General features: G+C 38.7%; 1 protein-coding gene across 26 annotated transcripts in view; it reads right to left on the reverse strand.

Moving 5' to 3' along the window:
* Window positions 1-18,407, reverse strand: part of SLCO6A1 (solute carrier organic anion transporter family member 6A1) — a 98,266-nt gene extending 79,859 nt beyond the window's left edge. For 5 of the 26 annotated variants that reach the window (XM_085014142.1, XM_085014133.1, XM_085014134.1 and 2 more), the window contains exon 1: window positions 17,805-18,393. In XM_085014142.1, the coding sequence (XP_084870268.1) occupies window positions 17,805-18,123 (319 nt within the window). In that variant the 5' untranslated portion in view covers window positions 18,124-18,393. Of the gene's footprint in view, window positions 1-17,804 lie in introns of all 26 variants that reach the window. The other 21 variants (XR_014838442.1, XM_085014143.1, XM_085014150.1 and 18 more) reach the window with 11 other exon arrangements.
* Between the last annotated feature and the right edge of the window lie 346 nt (window positions 18,408-18,753).

Raw genomic sequence — 18,753 nt, forward strand, 5'->3', positions numbered from 1 at the left:
GTGGAGTTATTTCCTGGACTGTATTGAATTTTCCTGGTGGCAATTCAGGCATTCAGAAGTGAAATAGCAACATCAGCTCTGGTAAAGAAAAATCCTTGCATTCAGCTCTCATATAATCCTCTATCCTTGATGCAACTGTTACTATAAATATGAGCCCACTGAATAAGACATACAATGGCAGAGGAGAGAGGCTGATTATAGTCACAGGGTCGTTATCTATCTACTTCATTATTGAGAGCTGCCTCTGCAATGGATTTCTTTTGGTGAACATTCACATAGGATAACATTGCTCACTCAGAAAGACATGCCACTTACCCAGCCCCTTCCTAGTCACAAAATGGTCAGACCATTAGGCAAAAGCAGCATGGTATCTAGGCAATAAATCAGATGTATTCTTCAATGCTTTGTCTACTGAGAGGATTTCCTTTTTCCTCTGTTTTTCAGGGCTATAATGTTACATATAGCATTATACTATAGCATACTTTCACCTTCAAAAAACCCAGAGGCTCACCAAAGATTATGGTCTTTCTTAGCAGTGGGTGGTACACATGAAGAAACTTTTCCATCCTTCGAGAAGAGGTAAACTTATACAATCCATACCAATTGGTCCCTAGAGACATTACGTCATTGAAGGGGCAGGAAAATTTTTGGTGTATATGATATTATCTCCCAGGGCAGATTTTATGTTCATCATTCTAAGAAGGCTGGAGTCTGATTTTAGCCATGAGTCTAGTAGCAATAGGGATGGTAGGGTAGGTAATGAGGGCAATCAGCAGCCCCTTAACTCAGGTGAAGTAAATTCAGTGTCTCAAAGCAAGGAATTACTTTGGCTTGAGACACAGGAAGAAGAGTTGCTCCTATTGGGAAAGGAGGATCAAGATTTCAAGGTACATGGTTGTTGGATTCATGGAATTCCAGCCAAATGCCTTTGTCCCAAGTCTCAGGGTTCCACTTCTCCTCAATCAACACTCCAACTCTCACATAAGTGATATAGTGAATTTATTATTTCAACTTAACATTGTAATTCTGCAGCTGTGAATAAGGGTTGGTACTGTTCATGTAGCATGTGGCTGAAAGTGATAAGATTCTCACAGAACCATCAGAGAAGTTCACACATTTTCTAACTGTGCCCTAAATTTCTTACTTTCTTTCTGTAAATTTTTCAGTGCAATGAGAAGCAGTAAACTCCAAAATTTTTGCAGTCAAGTTCCACACAGGAATCAACTATAGAAGCCACCGGTCTCCCAAGTCTTGCCTCTAATAAGAACTTAACTCCAGGCAACATTTTAAACAATTCTTTTAAATCACTACATGCCACTGACCTCCAGTGTACCACTATCCACAAGCACATTATTGCTTTTTTTCACTGCTTTCAAGCCCAAGCAGGTCAGATAGCCAATTGTAGATTCCCATCTTTGAGGATATGATAGTTTATATTTTTCTTGGTTCAATGCCTGGTATGGAGTACTATATTTAAAAATCATATAATTTTTTAACTTATAGACAAATTAATTTTATGACATTAGTGAAGTTAAAAATGTAGTAAAAACGGAGTTCCCGTCGTGGCACAGTGGTTGACGAATCCGACTAGGAACCATGAGGTTGCGGGTTTGGTCCCTGCCCTTGCTCAGTGGGTTAACGATCCGGCGTTGCTGTGAGCTGTGGTGTAGGTTGCAGATGTGGCTCAGATCCAGCGTTGCTATGGCTCTGGCATAGGCCGGCAGCTACAGCTCTGATTCAACCCCTAGCCTGGAAACCTCCATATGCCACGGGAGTGGCCCAAATAAATAGCAAAAAGACAAAAAAAATAAAAAAAAGTAGTAAAAACTTTTCAAATATCTCTATTATATATCTTGATATTTACAAAACAAAGCAATATTGGGAGTTCCCATTGTGGCTCAGCAGTAATGAAACCAACTAGTAACCATGAGGATTCAGGTTCAATCCCTGGCCTTGCTCAGTGGCTCAGTGGGTTAAGTATCTGGCATTGCCATGAGATACTATACATCACAGATTTGGCTTGGATCCTGTGTTGCTGTGGCTGTGGTGTAGGCCAGCAGGTACAGCTCTAACTGAACCCCTAGCCTGAGAACTTCCATGTGCCACATGTGTGGCCCTAAAAAGCAAAATAGAAAAATAAAGGAGTTTTATTCTTGTTATATACTCAGTTACCTCAACCTATTTCTTAGCCATATTTACCTCTAAAAGAAGTTTCTATTTTTTCTGAAGAATACATTTTTAATATGATCTTATTTCTAATTGTCCTTATAAAATTAATGATATAAAAATCAAAGGCTTTTTTTTTCTTATAGTTTTGCAGTAAAGAGTTAACTCAGCAGGTTTGGTCTGCTCAAAAAAGGTCTGTCTTCAAGACTGGTCTTTGATTAGCTCCTAGAAGATGACCCTGAGCCCTTGGAATTTTCTGCCATATGAGAGTGCTTCTAGGAATTCTGGTGGCCTACCAGTTAAAGGATCCAGTATTGTCACTGTTATGTCTCAGGTTGCTGCTATGGCACAGGTTCAATACGTGGCCCAGGAACTTCTGCATAGCACGGGGATGGCAAAAAAAAAAAAACAAAAACAAAAAAAAAAAACTTTTATGTTCCAGACACCTTGGGCCACACAGTACCATTTTAATCAGATAGGTTATGTTAATGGTATGTTTTATGATAAATGCCTTTTTTGTTGTGAGGGGTGAGGTAACATAGACTGAATAGTGAGGTCAATCAGATGCTATATGCCTACATGACTGACCCCTTTGTCAAAAAACAAAAACAAAAACCCTAGGCACAAAGGCTCGCGTGAGCTTCCTTGGTTGGCAACTCTTTGCAGGTGTAATCAGATATTGTTGCTGGAAGATTAAGCATGTCCCTGTGACGCCCCTGGGAAAGGAAACATGGCAGCTTGACCAGGTTTCTTCTGAATTTTGTCTCATGTGCCTTTTCTCTTTGTTAATTTCAATTCATATCCTTCCACTGCAATAAATCATAAGCATGAGTATAACATCTCTCTCTTAGTCCTTCCAGTAAATCATCCAGCCTAAGTGAAGTCTTAGGGACCTCCAATAAAATAGTTAATAAATTTGAAGATGTTAAGACCTCCAAATGACTCCTCCCTGCAGATCATAATATTTTCACTGAAAAAATACTCTAGAAATATACAAGTGTCTAATAAGCTCAAGTAAAATACTACCAAATAATGTCTTCAGTTCCATTTTTGTATTGAAATATTTCAGCCTAAACAGTCATTCTGAGGATTTTTTGTTGTTGTTGTTGTTGTTATTGTTGTTGTTGTTGCTATTTCTTGGGCCGCTCCCGCGGCATATGGAGGTTCCCAGGCTAGGGGTTGAATCGGAGCTGTAGCCACCAGCCTACGCCAGAGCCACAGCAACGCGGGATCCGAGCCTGTCTGCAACCCACACCACAGCTCACGGCAACGCTGGATCGTTAACCCACTGAGCAAGGGCAGGGACCGAACCCGCAACCTCATGGTTCCTAGTCGGATTCGTTAACCACTGCGCCACGACGGGAACTCCTGAGGATATTTTTTTGATAAATACTTTGCAAGACAAAACTCTTCAAATAAGTTGTCTATATTTATGATTATTCTGAATATTCCACCAAATTTAAGTGTTCAAAGCCACAGTCCTCCTTAATTTTAATTCAATATATGAAAATGAATCATTGTAATTCACTATATTAATACAATAAAAACCAAGAGCCACATGAACATCAAAATGCAGAAAAAGCATTTGACAAAATCCAACATCTTTTCCTAATAAAAACACTTTAATGAACTAGGAGTAAATGACAACTTCTTTAAATTGATTAAGTACATATATGGAAAAGCTTTGACATACTTAAAATTTTAATTGCATAGTTACTATATGACCAAGCAATTTCACTCCTATGCATAAATTCCAGAGAAATGAAAACATGTGTCCACATAAAACTTAAACACGGTTCCAGTTGAATTCTCAGATCATGACTTGATTTAACAAACCTAAGTTTGTCCTTTTCTCTTAATAAGTACTTAAGGGCACTCAAAAGATTCTATCCAACACCAGAGTCCTAATAGTCATCATTACTACCATAAGATAAAGTACAGCATCTAGCTGGTTTCCAAGCATTTCATTCCTATCACGCACAGATGACACCTTTATTAATTATGATATCACTACATGCCAAGAACTACTACCCATCTTCTATTGGCAATGAGCTCAGCACTTAACTCAAGATTAAAGGCATAACAACCAGTCCCCAAATTCCAACCTTATGAAGGTATCTTCTGGGACTATTCCTGATACCAATTCCATAACAGTCTGGATCCAATCAGAAGAAAGAAACCATTCAATAATTTGAGGCAGTTTGCAGAAAAGTTTAATATAAAGAATTATTAACTATGACAGGGGATTAGTGTAACAAGGCATTAGCTAGTAAGAAGTAAAGAGAACGCTAAAGAATATAGAATAGCCATTACAAGGAACAGTCACTTCTGCTGGGGCTGAAAGAGAGCACCCAAAGACTAAAATTCTGACCTTGTTGAAGAGAATACAGCCATGACTTACTGAATGACCACGAAGACAATGTAGTGCCCTGCTAGCAAAACTGGCTGGAAATCTTTATTCTAAAACTTTGTGGTAGTTCTTCTTCTATATGCTGGGGAAAGCTTTTCATGGGAGATACCAGAGGAAGCTGCCATCCACTGAGTGCTTCTGGCCACCATGCACTGTGGGAGATGGATACTGGAGAACATGCAAGCACTGCAAGAGCCTGATGCTAGAGAAATGGCACACATTGCAGGAGCTTGCCAAGCAAGCACACTGGAACCAGGAAGAAATATTTCCTGTGTAATGGCTCTCTAGTGCCTTCTACTGTCAAAGTTTAACATTGTGACAGCTGGCAAAGAAAAATATTTAAAGGGCCCAAGTCCATTTTTACAGAGCAGGCAAAAAGGATGAGTTTGGAGCTGAGAGGCAATAAGCTGATACTAATATTAAAACAGGGAGGCAGTAAGTTGACAAACTGATTCTGAAACAGTTTGTGTGGTCACCCGATTCTACATAAACGCTTTCAGAAAAAAAACCACATCTCAGTTAATTTAATGAGGCCAATATAACCTGATAGTAAAGACAGACAAAACATTCCAAGAAAACTACAGACCAATACACTCATTAAAAAAAATTCTGGAGTCCCCATTGTGGTTTAGTGGGTTAAAGACCTGACATTGTTTCTCTGAGGATGTGGATATGATCCCTGGCCTTGCTCAGTGGGTTAAATATCTGGCACTGCCTCAAGCTGAAGTGCAGTTTGCAGACTGGCTCAGATCTGGGGATCTGGTGTTGCTGTGGCTGTCATATAGGTCTCAGATGCAGCTCTGATTTGACTCCTAGCCCAGGAACTTCCAAATGCTGCAGCTGTGGCTCTAAAATGAAAAAAAAATTCTTAGCAAAATTTTGGCAATTGAATCTGACAATCTACAGAAAAGATAATAGGCCAGTAATAAGGATTTATCCCAGGAATGCAAAGCAGATTAAACATTCAAAAATCAAAAAACAATATATAATGTTAATGGAATAAATAAGAAAAGCCATATGACAGTATCAAGAGATACATAAAAAAAATGCTTGATTAAATTCAACATCATTGATGATTAAAAACTCCCAACCAACTAAGAATAAAAGGGAACATTTGCAAACTGACAAATAATAAACCTGCAATTAACATATTTAATTGTGAAAGTCAGAACTTCTATTCAATATTGTTCTGTATGTCCTAGCCAGTCCAACAAAACAAGAAAAAGAAATAAAAAGCATGCAGATTGAGAAGAAAGAAGTAAAATTGATGACATGATCATGAGGTTAAAAATCCTAAGGAATCTGCCAAAAGGATCTTAAAACTAGTAAGTGAATTTAGCAAACTTGGAGAAGAGAAGACCTAGATAAATAAATAGATATACCATGGTCAGGTATCAGAACACTCAGTATTGTTAAGACATCAAATTTCCCCAAACCTACATAATCAAAGAATAGTCAACTAAAATCCCAGTAAGTTTTTACAGAATTCAACAAATTGATTTGAAAATTAATGTGGAAAGGCAAAGTATCTAGAATAGCCCAAACAACTTTTTAAAAGAACAAAATCAGAAAAATATTTGATTTCAAAATATATAATAAAACCAGAGTAAACAATGCAATACAGTATTTGCATAAGTTAGGCATATTAAGTCAACACAACAGAGGCTAGAAATAGACTGAGAGAGAGATCAGAGTTTCAAAAAAAATGCCAAGGTAATGCAATGGGTCAAAAGATAGACTGTTCAATAAATCATGCTGGAATAAAGTTTCCATATGGAAAAAGTGAATCTTGACCCTTTCTATGATCATTTTTTTTCTATAAACAAAAAATTTCAGAGATGGGATTAAGATGATGGAATAGAAGGACTGGAGCTCACCTTCTCTCATAAAAACAACAAAATTACAACCAAATGCTGAGTGACCTTCAACCAAATGGACTGAAAACTTTCAAAAAAGATATCCTACTCCTGAGGACAAAGAGGAGGCAACATCAAGACAGCAAGAGGAGAAATTACACAACAGAGGCAACCCCAAACCCACTGGGAGGGCAGCCCATAGACTGGAAAGGAACTGTATCACAGAGATTCACCTATAGGAGTGAGAGTTCTGAGCCCCACATCAGGTCCCCACAGCTGGGGATCTGGCATTAAGAGAAAGAGCCCCCAGAGTGTCTGGCATTGGGAAACCAGTGGGGATTGTGCACAGGAGCTCCACAGGACTGGGGGAAATGGAGACCCCATTCTTGAAAGGTATACACAGGATTTCATGTGCATTGGGTCCCAGAGCAAAGCATAGACTCCACAGGAATCTGAGTCAGATCTGACCGTGGTTCTTGGGGGTATCCTGGGAAAACAGGGGGTGACCGTGGCACAGTGTGGGGAAAGGACATTGGAGGCAAAGGTCTCAGGAGTGTCCATCAGCATGTGTTCCTCTAGAGGTGACCATTTTGGGAAAATCTGGTCCCACCCATCAGCACTGAGAAGCCCCTAGCCAAACAATAATCCAGGTGCTATCACAGCCCCACCCATCAGTAAACAGGCTACCTAAAGATCCCTCAGAAACAGCACCACCTCTGATCTCACCCAGAGACAAAAAGCCCCACATGCCAGAGGGATAGGAATCATCCCCACCTACCAGTGGGCAGGCATCAGCCCCTCCCATCAGGAAGCCTATATCAAGCCCCCATACCAACTTCAGCCACAAGGGGGGTAGACATCAGAAGTAAGAGAGGCTACAACTCTGTTATCTGTAAAAAGGTCACCACACCAAAAACCTATAAAAATGAAAAGACAGAGAACTATAACTCAGATAAGGGAGAAAGAAAAAAAGAAAGAAAAAGAAAAACAGCTAAGTGATCTGGAGATTCTCAGCCTCCAGGAAACAGACCTTAGACTGATGATGCTGAAGATGATGCAAGACATTGGAAATAAACTGGAGGCAAAGATGGATAATTTACAGGAAATACTGAGCAAAAAAATACAAGATGTAAAACTTAAGCAAGCAGACATACAAAATACAATGACTGAAATAAAAAATTCATTAGAAGCAACCAATAGCAGAATACAGGAGGCAGAAGAATGAATACATGAGGTGGAGGACAGACTAGTGGAAATCGCTGATGCAGAACAGAAAAGAGAAAAAAAGACTGAAAAGAAATGAAGACAGTCTCAGAGAACTCTGGGAAAATGTTAAATGCACCAACTTTGGTATTACAGGGGTGACAGAAGGAGAAGAGAGAGAGAAAGGGACAGAAAAAAATATTTGAAGAGATAATAGCCAAAAATTTCCCAAACATGGGAAAGGAATCACTCACTCAATTCCAAGAAGCACAATAAGTACCATATAAAATAAACCTAAGGAGGAATACACCAAGACACATATTACAAACTGACCAAAATTAAAGACAAAGAGAAATATTGAAAGTAGCTAGGGAAAAGAAATGAATAACATACAAAGGAACCCTGATAAGGTTATCAGCAGGCCAAAAGGGAGTGGCACAATATACTTAAAGTGATAAAAAGAAAAAAAACCTCCAACCAAGATTACTTTACCCAGCAAGGCTCTCATTCAGATTTGAAGGAGAAATCAAAAGCTTCACAGATAAGCAAAAGCTAAGAGAATTCAGCAACACTAAACCAGCTTTACAACAAATACTAAAGGAACTTCTCTAGGCAGAAAAGGCCACAACTAGAAACAAAAACAGTACAAATGACAAGGCTCACCAGTAAAGGCATATATACAGTAAATATAGGAAATTATCCACACATAAATATGCTACCAAAATCAGAAATTGTGAGAAGAGGTGGGTACAAATGCAGGACACTGGAGATGCACTTGCAATTAAGAGACCAACACTTTAAAACAATCTCATATATATATACTCTTATATCAAAACTTCAGAATAACTGCAAACCAAACATCTACAATAGATACACACATAAATAAGAAAAATCAATTCAAATACAACACTAAAGATAGTCATCAAACCACAAGAGAAGAGAGCAAGAGAAGAAGGGAAGAAAAAAGAGCAACAAAAACAAATTCAAAGCAATTAATAAAATGGCAGTAAGAACATACATATCAATAATTACCTTAAATGTATTGGGGCTGCGCCCATGACATATGGAAGTTCCCAGGCTAGGGATAGAATCAGCTACAGCTGCTGGCCCACGCCACTGACACAGCAACACCACATCCACAGCAATGCAGAATCTGGGCCACGTCTTCGACCCACACCACAGCTCATGGCAACGCTGGATCCCTGACCCACTGGGCAAGGCCAGGAATCGAACTCATGACCTTGTGGATACTAGTTGGACTCATTTCTGCTGCACCACAAGGGGAACTCCAAAAGTTGTTTTAGAGTTTAATTTAGCATCATCTGCCTACCCTGTCTACACAGTCATAAACATTTACCTTGCATAACATGGAACGATTCTTAACTTTTGATATTCTTTTCCTTCAATCATAAAAAATGTTCCAAGTACACCAAAAAAAAAAAAAAAAAAGGAAATGGTATATTTACTTGCTATTATCAAATATATACTCCCTGATATTTTCTTGAAAAAAAAAATATATATAAAGAAATAAACATTATTACCTTGGCTGAAAGCTTTCTCCACTGTTATTCAGCAAGAACCACTATCATAAGGTTATGTCCATGAATTGATGCCACTTCTACATTTTCCCCTAATAACATGTACTCTTGTGCTTTTAAGATTTTACATCAATAGTACATTACAAAAGGATAAACTTACAAATTATTTTTATTTTTGACCTGAATGTTATGATTTCACAATTGCTCAATATTAACTGCAAAACTAATTTACTTATTTTAACTTTAAATTGTGTCCTACTATATTAATATATTGTAATTGATTGATTAGTCCAGTCTGTTTTTTTATAATTACTCCAGTCTGTTTTTTAGTAAAAGACATTTTTTTTCTTTTCAGTGCCACACCTGTGGCATATGGAAGTTGCCAGGCTGGGGATCGAATGGGAGCTGCAACTCTTGGCCTATGCTACAGCCACAGGAATACCAGGTTCAAGACACATCTGTGACCTACACCACAGCTTGCACAATGCTGGATCTTTAACCCAGTGAGCAAGGCCAGGGATTGAACCCACATCCTCATGGATACTAGTCAGGTTCTTAACACACTGAGCCACAATGGGAACTCTAGCAGAAGACATTTTATATGTCTCCCCATATAGATATGTGAAAAATTCTCTACAGTACATTTCTAGAAGAGGAAACACTGAGTCATACATTATTTATATTGTCAACTTTATTAGAAACTGTAGAACTGCTCTCTAAACTGACTGTATTAATTGATGTGCAACACTAGTATTTACACGCTTCTATTTTTCTATATTTCTCTTTTTTTTTTTTTTTTGTCTTTTTGCTATTTCTTGGGCCGCACCCGCGGCATATGGAGGTTCCCAGGCTAGGGGTCCAATCAGAGCTGTAGCCACCAGCCTACGCCAGAGCCATAGCAACGCGGGATCTGAGCCGCGTCTGCAACCTACACCACAGCTCACGGCAACGCCGGGTCCTTAACCCACTGAGCAAGGGCAGGGATCGAACCCGCAACCTCATGGTTCCTAGTCGGATTCGTTAACCACTGCACCACAACGGGAACTCCTATTTTTCTATATTTCTAACACTTGTTGTTTTCACACTTTAATTTTTGTCAATATGTTGGGTACAAAATAGTACTCTGAATTTGAATTCTTCTAACTACAAGTGAGATTTAACTTCTTTTATAATGTTTGTTAACACTGTTTTTGACTTATGACTTATTTAGCAATATGCTTTAAATTTTCATACATGAAGTTTTAGGAAGTACTTTTTGTTAGTGATTCCTAAATTGATGGCATTCTCCCAATTGTGAAAACAAAAAATGTCTCCAGATATTGCCAAAAATTCTCTGAGGCAAAACCCTCACATCTCTGTCCTTGAGAACCACTCTAGAGACAAACACTATTAATACTTTGATGTATAATTTTCCTGATTTTTTTTCTATGAATACAGCACCCACATTTTTTAAAAGGTGCGTATTACAGAAATTACACTATGTGCAGTGTTCTGTGGTTTTTAAAAAATTATCAGTATATCACAGCTTTCTATTCTGTACATTTTAGATCTTTCACATGCTTTTTAAAAATTATTTCAATATTGCATTAAAGCTTAGAATTTGAGTATGTTTACTTCAGATTCTAAATGTAGTGCAAAACATTGTAAAAGCTCCTTCTAAATTTCTCTCCAACTATTTTAATATTCCAGGGCATTTTATTATGTATCTGGAATATACTAAAAATATACATATAACAAATATACATGTTTTAATGCAGTACAATTAAACATTCATGAACCCATTTAAGTATTATAAACCTGCTAACACTGCTGAATTTATGTCATATACTTCTCTTCTACTATACTAGAGGTAATCACCACTAAAGAACATGACATTATTATTCCCGTACTACTTAACTTTAAAATGGTCTGTCACACATACATGAATCCATAACATGTTTTTAGCTCATTAAATTGTGCTATCTTCTGAAAAAAAATTACCTTAAATGTAAATGGACTAAATGAACCAACCAAAAGACACAGACTGGCTGAATGGATACAAAAACAAGACCCATATATATGTTGTCTTCAAGAGACCCACTTCATTTCTAGGGACACATAGAAATTGAAAGTGAGAGGATGGAAGAAAATACTCCATGCAAATGGGAATCAAAAGAAGGCTGGAGTAGCAATACTCACATTAAACAAAATACTCCTTAAAATGAAGAATATCTTAAGAGACACAGAAGGACATGACATAATGATCAAAGGATCAATCCAAGAAGAAGATATAACAATTTTAAATACATATACACCCAACAGAGGATCACTCAATATATTAGGTAACTGCTAACAACCTTAAAATGACAAATTGACAATAACACAATAATAGCGGGGGACTTTAACACCTCTCTTACATCAATGGACAGATCACCCAGACAAAAAATCAACAAGAAAACACAGGCTCTAAATGAAGCATTAGACAGATGGACGTAATAGACATTTTAGGACATTCCATCCAAAAGCAGCAGAATGCACATTCTTCCCAAGTGCACATGGAACATTCTCTAGGATTGATCACATTCTGGGCTGCAAACCAAGCATTGGTAACTTAAAAAAACTGAAATGAGGAGTTCCCGTCATGGCACAGTGGAAACGAATCCAACTAGGAACCATGAGGTTGCAGGCTTGATCCCTGGTGTTGCTCAGTGGGCTAAGGATCCAGCATTGCCGTGAGCTGTGGTGTAGACTGCAGGCACAGCTTGGGGCTGGCACTGCTGTGGCTCTAGCATAGGCTGGCAGCTGTAGTTCTGATTAGACCCCTAGCCTGGGAACATCCATATGCCACAGGTGCAGCCCTAAAAAGACAAAAGACAAAAACAAAAGACAAACAAACAAAAAACTGAAATCATATCAAGTATCTTTTATGACCACAATACTATATGATTGGAAATAAACAATAACAACAACAAAAAAAAAACTGCAAAAAACACAAACACATGGAGACTAAACAGCATGCTACTGAACAACCAATGGATCACCAAAGAAATCAAATAGGAAATTAAAAAAATACCTAGAAGCAAATGACAACAAAGATACAACATTCCAAAACCTATGGGATGCAGCAAAAGCCATTCTAAGAGGAAAGTTTACAGCAATACAAGCCCACCTCAGGAAACAAGAAAAAGCTCAAATAAACAACCTAACTTTACATCTAAAGCAGCTTGAGAGAGAAGAACAGAGAAGACCTAAAGTTAGTAGAAGAAAAGAAATCATAAAGATCAGAGCAGAAATCAATGAAATAGAAATGAAGAAAACAAAATTGATAAACCTTTAGCCAGACTTATCAGGAAAATAAGAGACAGGACTCAAATCAATAAAATTAGAAATGAAAAAGGATAAGTTACAGTGGACATCCCAGAAATACAAAGGGTCATAAGAGACTATGACATGCAACCATATGCCAATAAAATAGACAACCTAGAAGAAGTGGACAAATTATTAAAAAAGTACAATCTTCCAAGACTAAAACAAGATGAAATAGAAAAGATGAACGGACCTATCACAAGAACTGAAATTGAAACTGTGATTTAAAAACTTCCAACAAACAAAAGTCCAGGACCAGATGGCTTCACAGGTGAATTTTATCAAACATTCAGAGAAGAGCTAACACCTATCCTTCTGAAACTATTTCAAAAAATTGCAGAGGAAGGGACATTCCCAAACTCATTCTATGAGGCCACCATCACCCTGATACCAAAACCAGACAAAGATACCACAAAAAAAGAAAATTATAGGCCCATTGCACTGATGAAAATAGATGCAAAAATCCTCAACAAAATACTAGCAAACCACATCCAACAATACATTAAAAGGATTGGACATCATGATCAAGTGGGATTTATCCCAGGGATGCAAGGGTTCTTCAATATCCGCAAATCAATCAGTGTGATACACCACATTAACAAACTGAAGAATAAAAACCACATGATCCTCTCAATAGACGCAGAAAAAGCTTTTAACAAAATCCACCACCCATTTCTGATAAAAACCCTTCAGAAAGTGGGCATAGAAGGAACGTACCTCAACATAATAAAGGCCATATATGACAAGCCCAGAGCTAACATCATTCTCAATGGTGAAAAGCTGAAAGAATTCCTGCTGATATCAGGAACAAGACAAGGATGTCCGCTCTCACCATTACTATTCAACATAGTTTTGGAAGTCCAAGCCATGGCAATCAGAGAAGTAAAAGAAATAAGAGGAATCCAATCAGAAAAGTAATAAGTAAAACTATCACTATTTGCAGATGACATGATACTATACCTAGAGAATCCAAACAAACCTACCAGAAAACTGAGGTTAGAGCTCATCCATGAATATGGCAAAGTTGCAGGACACAAAATTAATACACAGAAATCAACTGCATTTCTATATACTAACAATGAACGATCAGAAAGAGAAATTAGGGAAAAAATCCTATTTACCATTTTTTTTCTCTTGTCTTTTAGGGCCACACCCATGGCATATGGAGGTTCCCAGGCTAGGGGTCCAATTGGAGCTACAGCTTCTGGCCTATGCCACAGCCACAGCAATGCCAGATCTGAGCTGCATCTGTGACCTACACCACAGCTCACGGCAATACCAGATCCTCAATCCACTGATAGAGGCCAGGGATTGAACCCACAACCTAATGGTTCCTAGTTGGATTCGTTTCTGCTGTACCACAATGGAAACTCCACATTTACCACTGCATCAAAAAGAATAAAATACCTAGGAGTAAACCTACCTAAAGAGATAAAAGACCTCTACTCTGAAAACTATAAAGACACTGATGAAAGAAATTAAAGATGACACAAACAGATGGAAAGACACGCCATGCTCTTGGATTGGGAGAGTCAATATTATCTAAATGACTATACGACCCAAGGCAATTTACAGATTCAATGCAATCCTATCAAAGTACCAAGGATGTTTTTCACTGAACTTGAACAAAATATCTTAAAGTTTGTTTGGAAGCACAAAAGACCCAGAATAGCCAAAGACATCCTGAAAAAGAAAAATGGAGCTGGAGGAATCAGGCTCCCGGGCTTCAGACTATACTACAAAGCTATAATCATTAAAACTTTATGGTACTGGCACAAAGACAGAAATATAGATCAGTGGAACAGGAGAGAAAGCCCAGAATCAAACCCAAGCACCTACAGCCAACTCATCTATGACAAAGGAGGCAAGAATATACAATGGAGAAAAGACAGTTTGTTCATTAAGTGGTGCTGGGAAAACTGGACAGCCACATGGAAAAGAATGAAATTAGAACACTTCCTAACACCATGCACAAAAGTAACTTCAAAATGGATTAAAGACCTAAATATAAGACTGTACACTATAAAACTCTTAGAGGAAAACATAGGTCAAACACTCTCTGACATAAACCACAGCAACATCTTCTCAGATCCACCCCTAAAGTAATGACAAATAAGAACAAAAATAAACAAATGGGAGTTAATGAAACTTAAAAGTTTCTACACAGCAAAGGAAACACTAAACAAAACAAAAACATAGCCCACGGAATGGGAGAAAATATTTTCAAATGAAGCAACTGATAAGGGATTAATCTCCAAAATTTATAAACACTTCCTGAAACTCAATACCAAAAAAACAAACAACCCCATCAAAACATGGGCTGAGGATCTAAACAGACGATTCTCAAAGAATACACACAGATGGCCAAAAAACACATGAACACATGTTCAACATCACTAAATATTACAGAAATGCAAATAAAAACCACTGTGAGGTAACATTTGATCCAACAATCCCACTCCTGGGCATGTATCCAGAGAACACCATGACTTGAAAAGATACACGTACTCCAATGTTCATTGCCACACTCTATACAATAGCCAAGACATGGAAACAACCTCTATGTCCATCCACAAAGGAGTGGATACAGAAGATGTGGTACGTATACACAATGGAATATTACTCAGCCATTGAAAGGAAAGAAATAACGGCATTGCAGCAACATGGATCAACCTAAAAATCATCATCATAAGTGAAGTTAGTCAGACAGTAAGACTATATGGTATAACTTACATGTGTAATCTAAAAAAAGGACACAATGAACTTCTTTGCACAACAGATACTAACTCACAGACTTTGAAAAACTTATGGTTTCCAAATGAGACAGGTTGGGGAGTTGGAGATGGGCTGGGGGTTTGGGATGGAAATGCTGTAAAATTGGATCGTGATGATTATGGTACAACTATAAATGCAATAAAATTCACTGAATAATTAAAAAGTTCATTCAAAATGGATCAGCGATCTAAACATAAGAGCAAAACCATAAAACTTCTAAAAGACAACAAAGCAGAAAACCCCATGACATTAAGGCAATACTTTCTTTGATCAAAACCCCAAATAATAAACCATAAAAAATAAATGATTTGGACTTCAACAAAAGTGAACACTTTTTCACCAAAAAGACACAAGAAAGAGAATGAAAAGACAGATCACAGGTTTAGGGGGGAGAGAGAGAGAGAGAGAGAGAGAGGCAAGGCAGGCAGGCAGGCAGGTAGGCCTAAGTCTGGTCATAAGGAATGAAAAAAAAAAAATGTTAAAGTTCAACATACAGAATCAAACACCCATATGCTTCAACACCTGCATGGACATAAGAAACAGGGAAAGAGTGAACAACTGTTTCAGACTAAAGAAGTCTAAAATATGACAACTAAATGCAACATGTGTTCCTGGATAGAATTCTGGACCAAAAAGAAAAAGATAATATTGACACAGCAACATGTGAGTGGGGCTACTAATTCACAATGTGATGGTGATATTCCTGACTGGGAGGGGTGTAAAGTGAGTGCAAGAGAGGGTGCTCACTTTGGGAAGATACACGCTGGAGTATTTAGCAGTAATGGGGCACCATATCTGAAAAAGTCTGTGTGTATAGGAAAGAAAAAGCAAAGGAACTAGTGTGGTAAAATGCAAACAACTGGAGAAACTGGGTGAGTGGTAAAGTTCTTTGAATTGCTTTTGCACCCTTTCTGAATATTTGAACTTATTTCAAAATTGTTTAAATTGTAACAAACAATAAATAAATGAATTTATAAATAGATGAAGAAATACATCACATTTATAAATGAAAGACAAAGTTATTACACTCAAACTGTGCTAACGATCTGTATGAAGTCAGCTAACAAGTAGCAGAGCTAAAAACCACTCACTGCAACCACTTCTAAAAAACCTTCACTGGCTCCACACTACCTACCTCATAAGGAGATCATATTGAGACAATGCCTGTAAAGCACCTAACTCATTAACCTAGAACATTAATGAGACATAAACACCTTCTAATAACCTTTCAAATCCTCAGTCTAGTTTTTAAAGACCTTCATAATGTGGCCACATTTGCAACATTAGTGGCCCCAAACTGCAAAATTTATTCATTTATGTATACATATTTATTGAGTGTCTTTTCTGCCTCAGTCACTACACTAGATCCTGGAGAGACATGATGAATAAAATGAATATAATAACCATTTTTGGTGGACAAAACCATCATCCGGCCAAACCTGTCACTCATCACTCGGAAAGAAAGCTTTCCTGTATCTGAGTGTTTATTTACCAAAACACCCTGTCATCAATTGCCTTATTTAATACTCAACCACATTCCCAGCTATCACTGTACATATTTATCAAGGAATAATTCAAATACCTTTCTCAAAGAAATTTATTTGATTTCTCAAGACACCATTTCTCAAATACTCAACCACATTCCCAGCTATCACTGTACATATTTATCAAGGAATAATTCAAATACCTTTCTCAAAGAAATTTATTTGATTTCTCAAGTCACCATTTCTCAAATGGTGACTGTTTCTCTCATATGATTCTTATCACACATAGCCTTTTTACTGACATTATTTAGACATTTTGTTTTAGCGCAATAGAGATGTTTGGCAAAGTGCATACCATCAATGTAAACAGGCTGGTAAAGAATCTAGGTGGAATGGGAGTGGTGAGGGCTGTGGCAAAGTATAGAATATATGTCCTCTCTAAAAGCATTCAAATTCATATTATCCCTCAGACTGTGGGCAAAGATAAACAACTTTAAGTTTGGGTTTTCTGATACAGATTTTCTGAGGTCCCACTCCTCCTCCTCAAATAACATTTAACTTAACAAGATCCAGGCAGGAAGTAGATCTTGTTAACGTAAAACTGTGGGCAAAAGCAGAAACAACCTGGTAGTCACGGCCACTATTTTTGACTTTATTCCCCCAAGTGATTCAACCCCGAGTGACTCAATTTCTCAGGGTTGGTGACTAAACAACAGTTAAATGCCTCAACACCTTCTTCCCTCCTCGTGGCTATCTAGAGCCTAGGCCCCTTTGACCCACACTGTGAGGGAGAATGGTGTCAATTAAGTGCCTGATGAGGTCAAGCAAGAACAGGTGCCCAAACCCTCGGCAGCAGCCCGTTTAACCCGCTTTGATTCCAGGCATACCTTGAGAACGCTGGAGAGTATAGCCACATCAAGCTGGGTGCCACACACCACATGCTCTCCACACACAACCTTGTCCTCCCCTCACTCCCCCTGGCGCCTGCTTCCACCCCTCCTCTAGCCAGCCCCCACCTCAGTCTTACATTGAGAGGTGACCAGGATGCAGAAGAAAACCAGGAAGCAACGGATGTTGTTACAACACTGAGAGCAGGGAATAACTACACAGCCCAAGCCGCAAGGCCCCTCCAAACGCTCCTTCGGTTCTTGTACCTTCTTGGTACTGTGGGGCACGGCCCCAGCCTGGTTCTTTTTTCTGAAACTTAGAAACTTGACCAGCCTGGCTATAAAGATCCTATTGAGCGGGGTTTTCTTCCTGGCTTGCCCAGCCTCTGAGGGCATGATGTTCTCCTCAGGCAGAGCGTGTGCAACCTTGGGCTCCACTTCCACCAGGCCTTCTTGCATGGCTGTGCAACTGGGCTCAGGCAGGGACTGTGCCTCCAGCACTGGGGAGGGCGGGGCAGGGCAGGGCGGGGCAGGGGCTGCAGTTCCCACCCTGAGCCTGCTCTTCTATCGCCAAGTAGGCCTGCGGCGCGGACGTCGGAAACTGCTGTCCGCCAGGGGTAACTGCACCCCAAACCTCTAAAGGGAACGTTTCTCCTTGGGCGGGAGGCAAACGTCTAGCAGGGAGGTTGACAGTTGCCCCGCGGAACTTTCGGGGCTTTTTCCTTCTCCGCTTCCACGTGGGTAAGGGGGGTGGGGAACAACGCTGGTACCTACCACTAGATTCTGATAACTGCATACAAACAGGGAGCGCCTGAGTAACTCTAATGGAAAGGATACATTAGAGACTCTGATTACTACTATCAAAGGATGCTACAACTTATTTAATACTTTCTCATTAAGAAGCAAGGAAAGAGAGATGTTGAATGATAGGACAGTGGAACTGTCCCCCAGTTTCCTCAGACTTATTTTATTGTGGTATTTTCTGAATTGGATGATCTCACTAGAAATTGTCAATGACCATGAGAAATCAGAAGACATGAAAAAGAAACTACCACATTTGGAGAAAACCAGCAAATATGAAAAAAGAAT

This window comes from Sus scrofa, chromosome 2, assembly GCF_054392235.1.
Source record: "Sus scrofa isolate SSC_HxYL_T2T_F1_AM1 chromosome 2, Sscrofa_HxYL_maternal_Yorkshire_Landrace_v2.0, whole genome shotgun sequence".
NCBI classification, from domain to species: Eukaryota; Metazoa; Chordata; class Mammalia; order Artiodactyla; family Suidae; genus Sus; species Sus scrofa.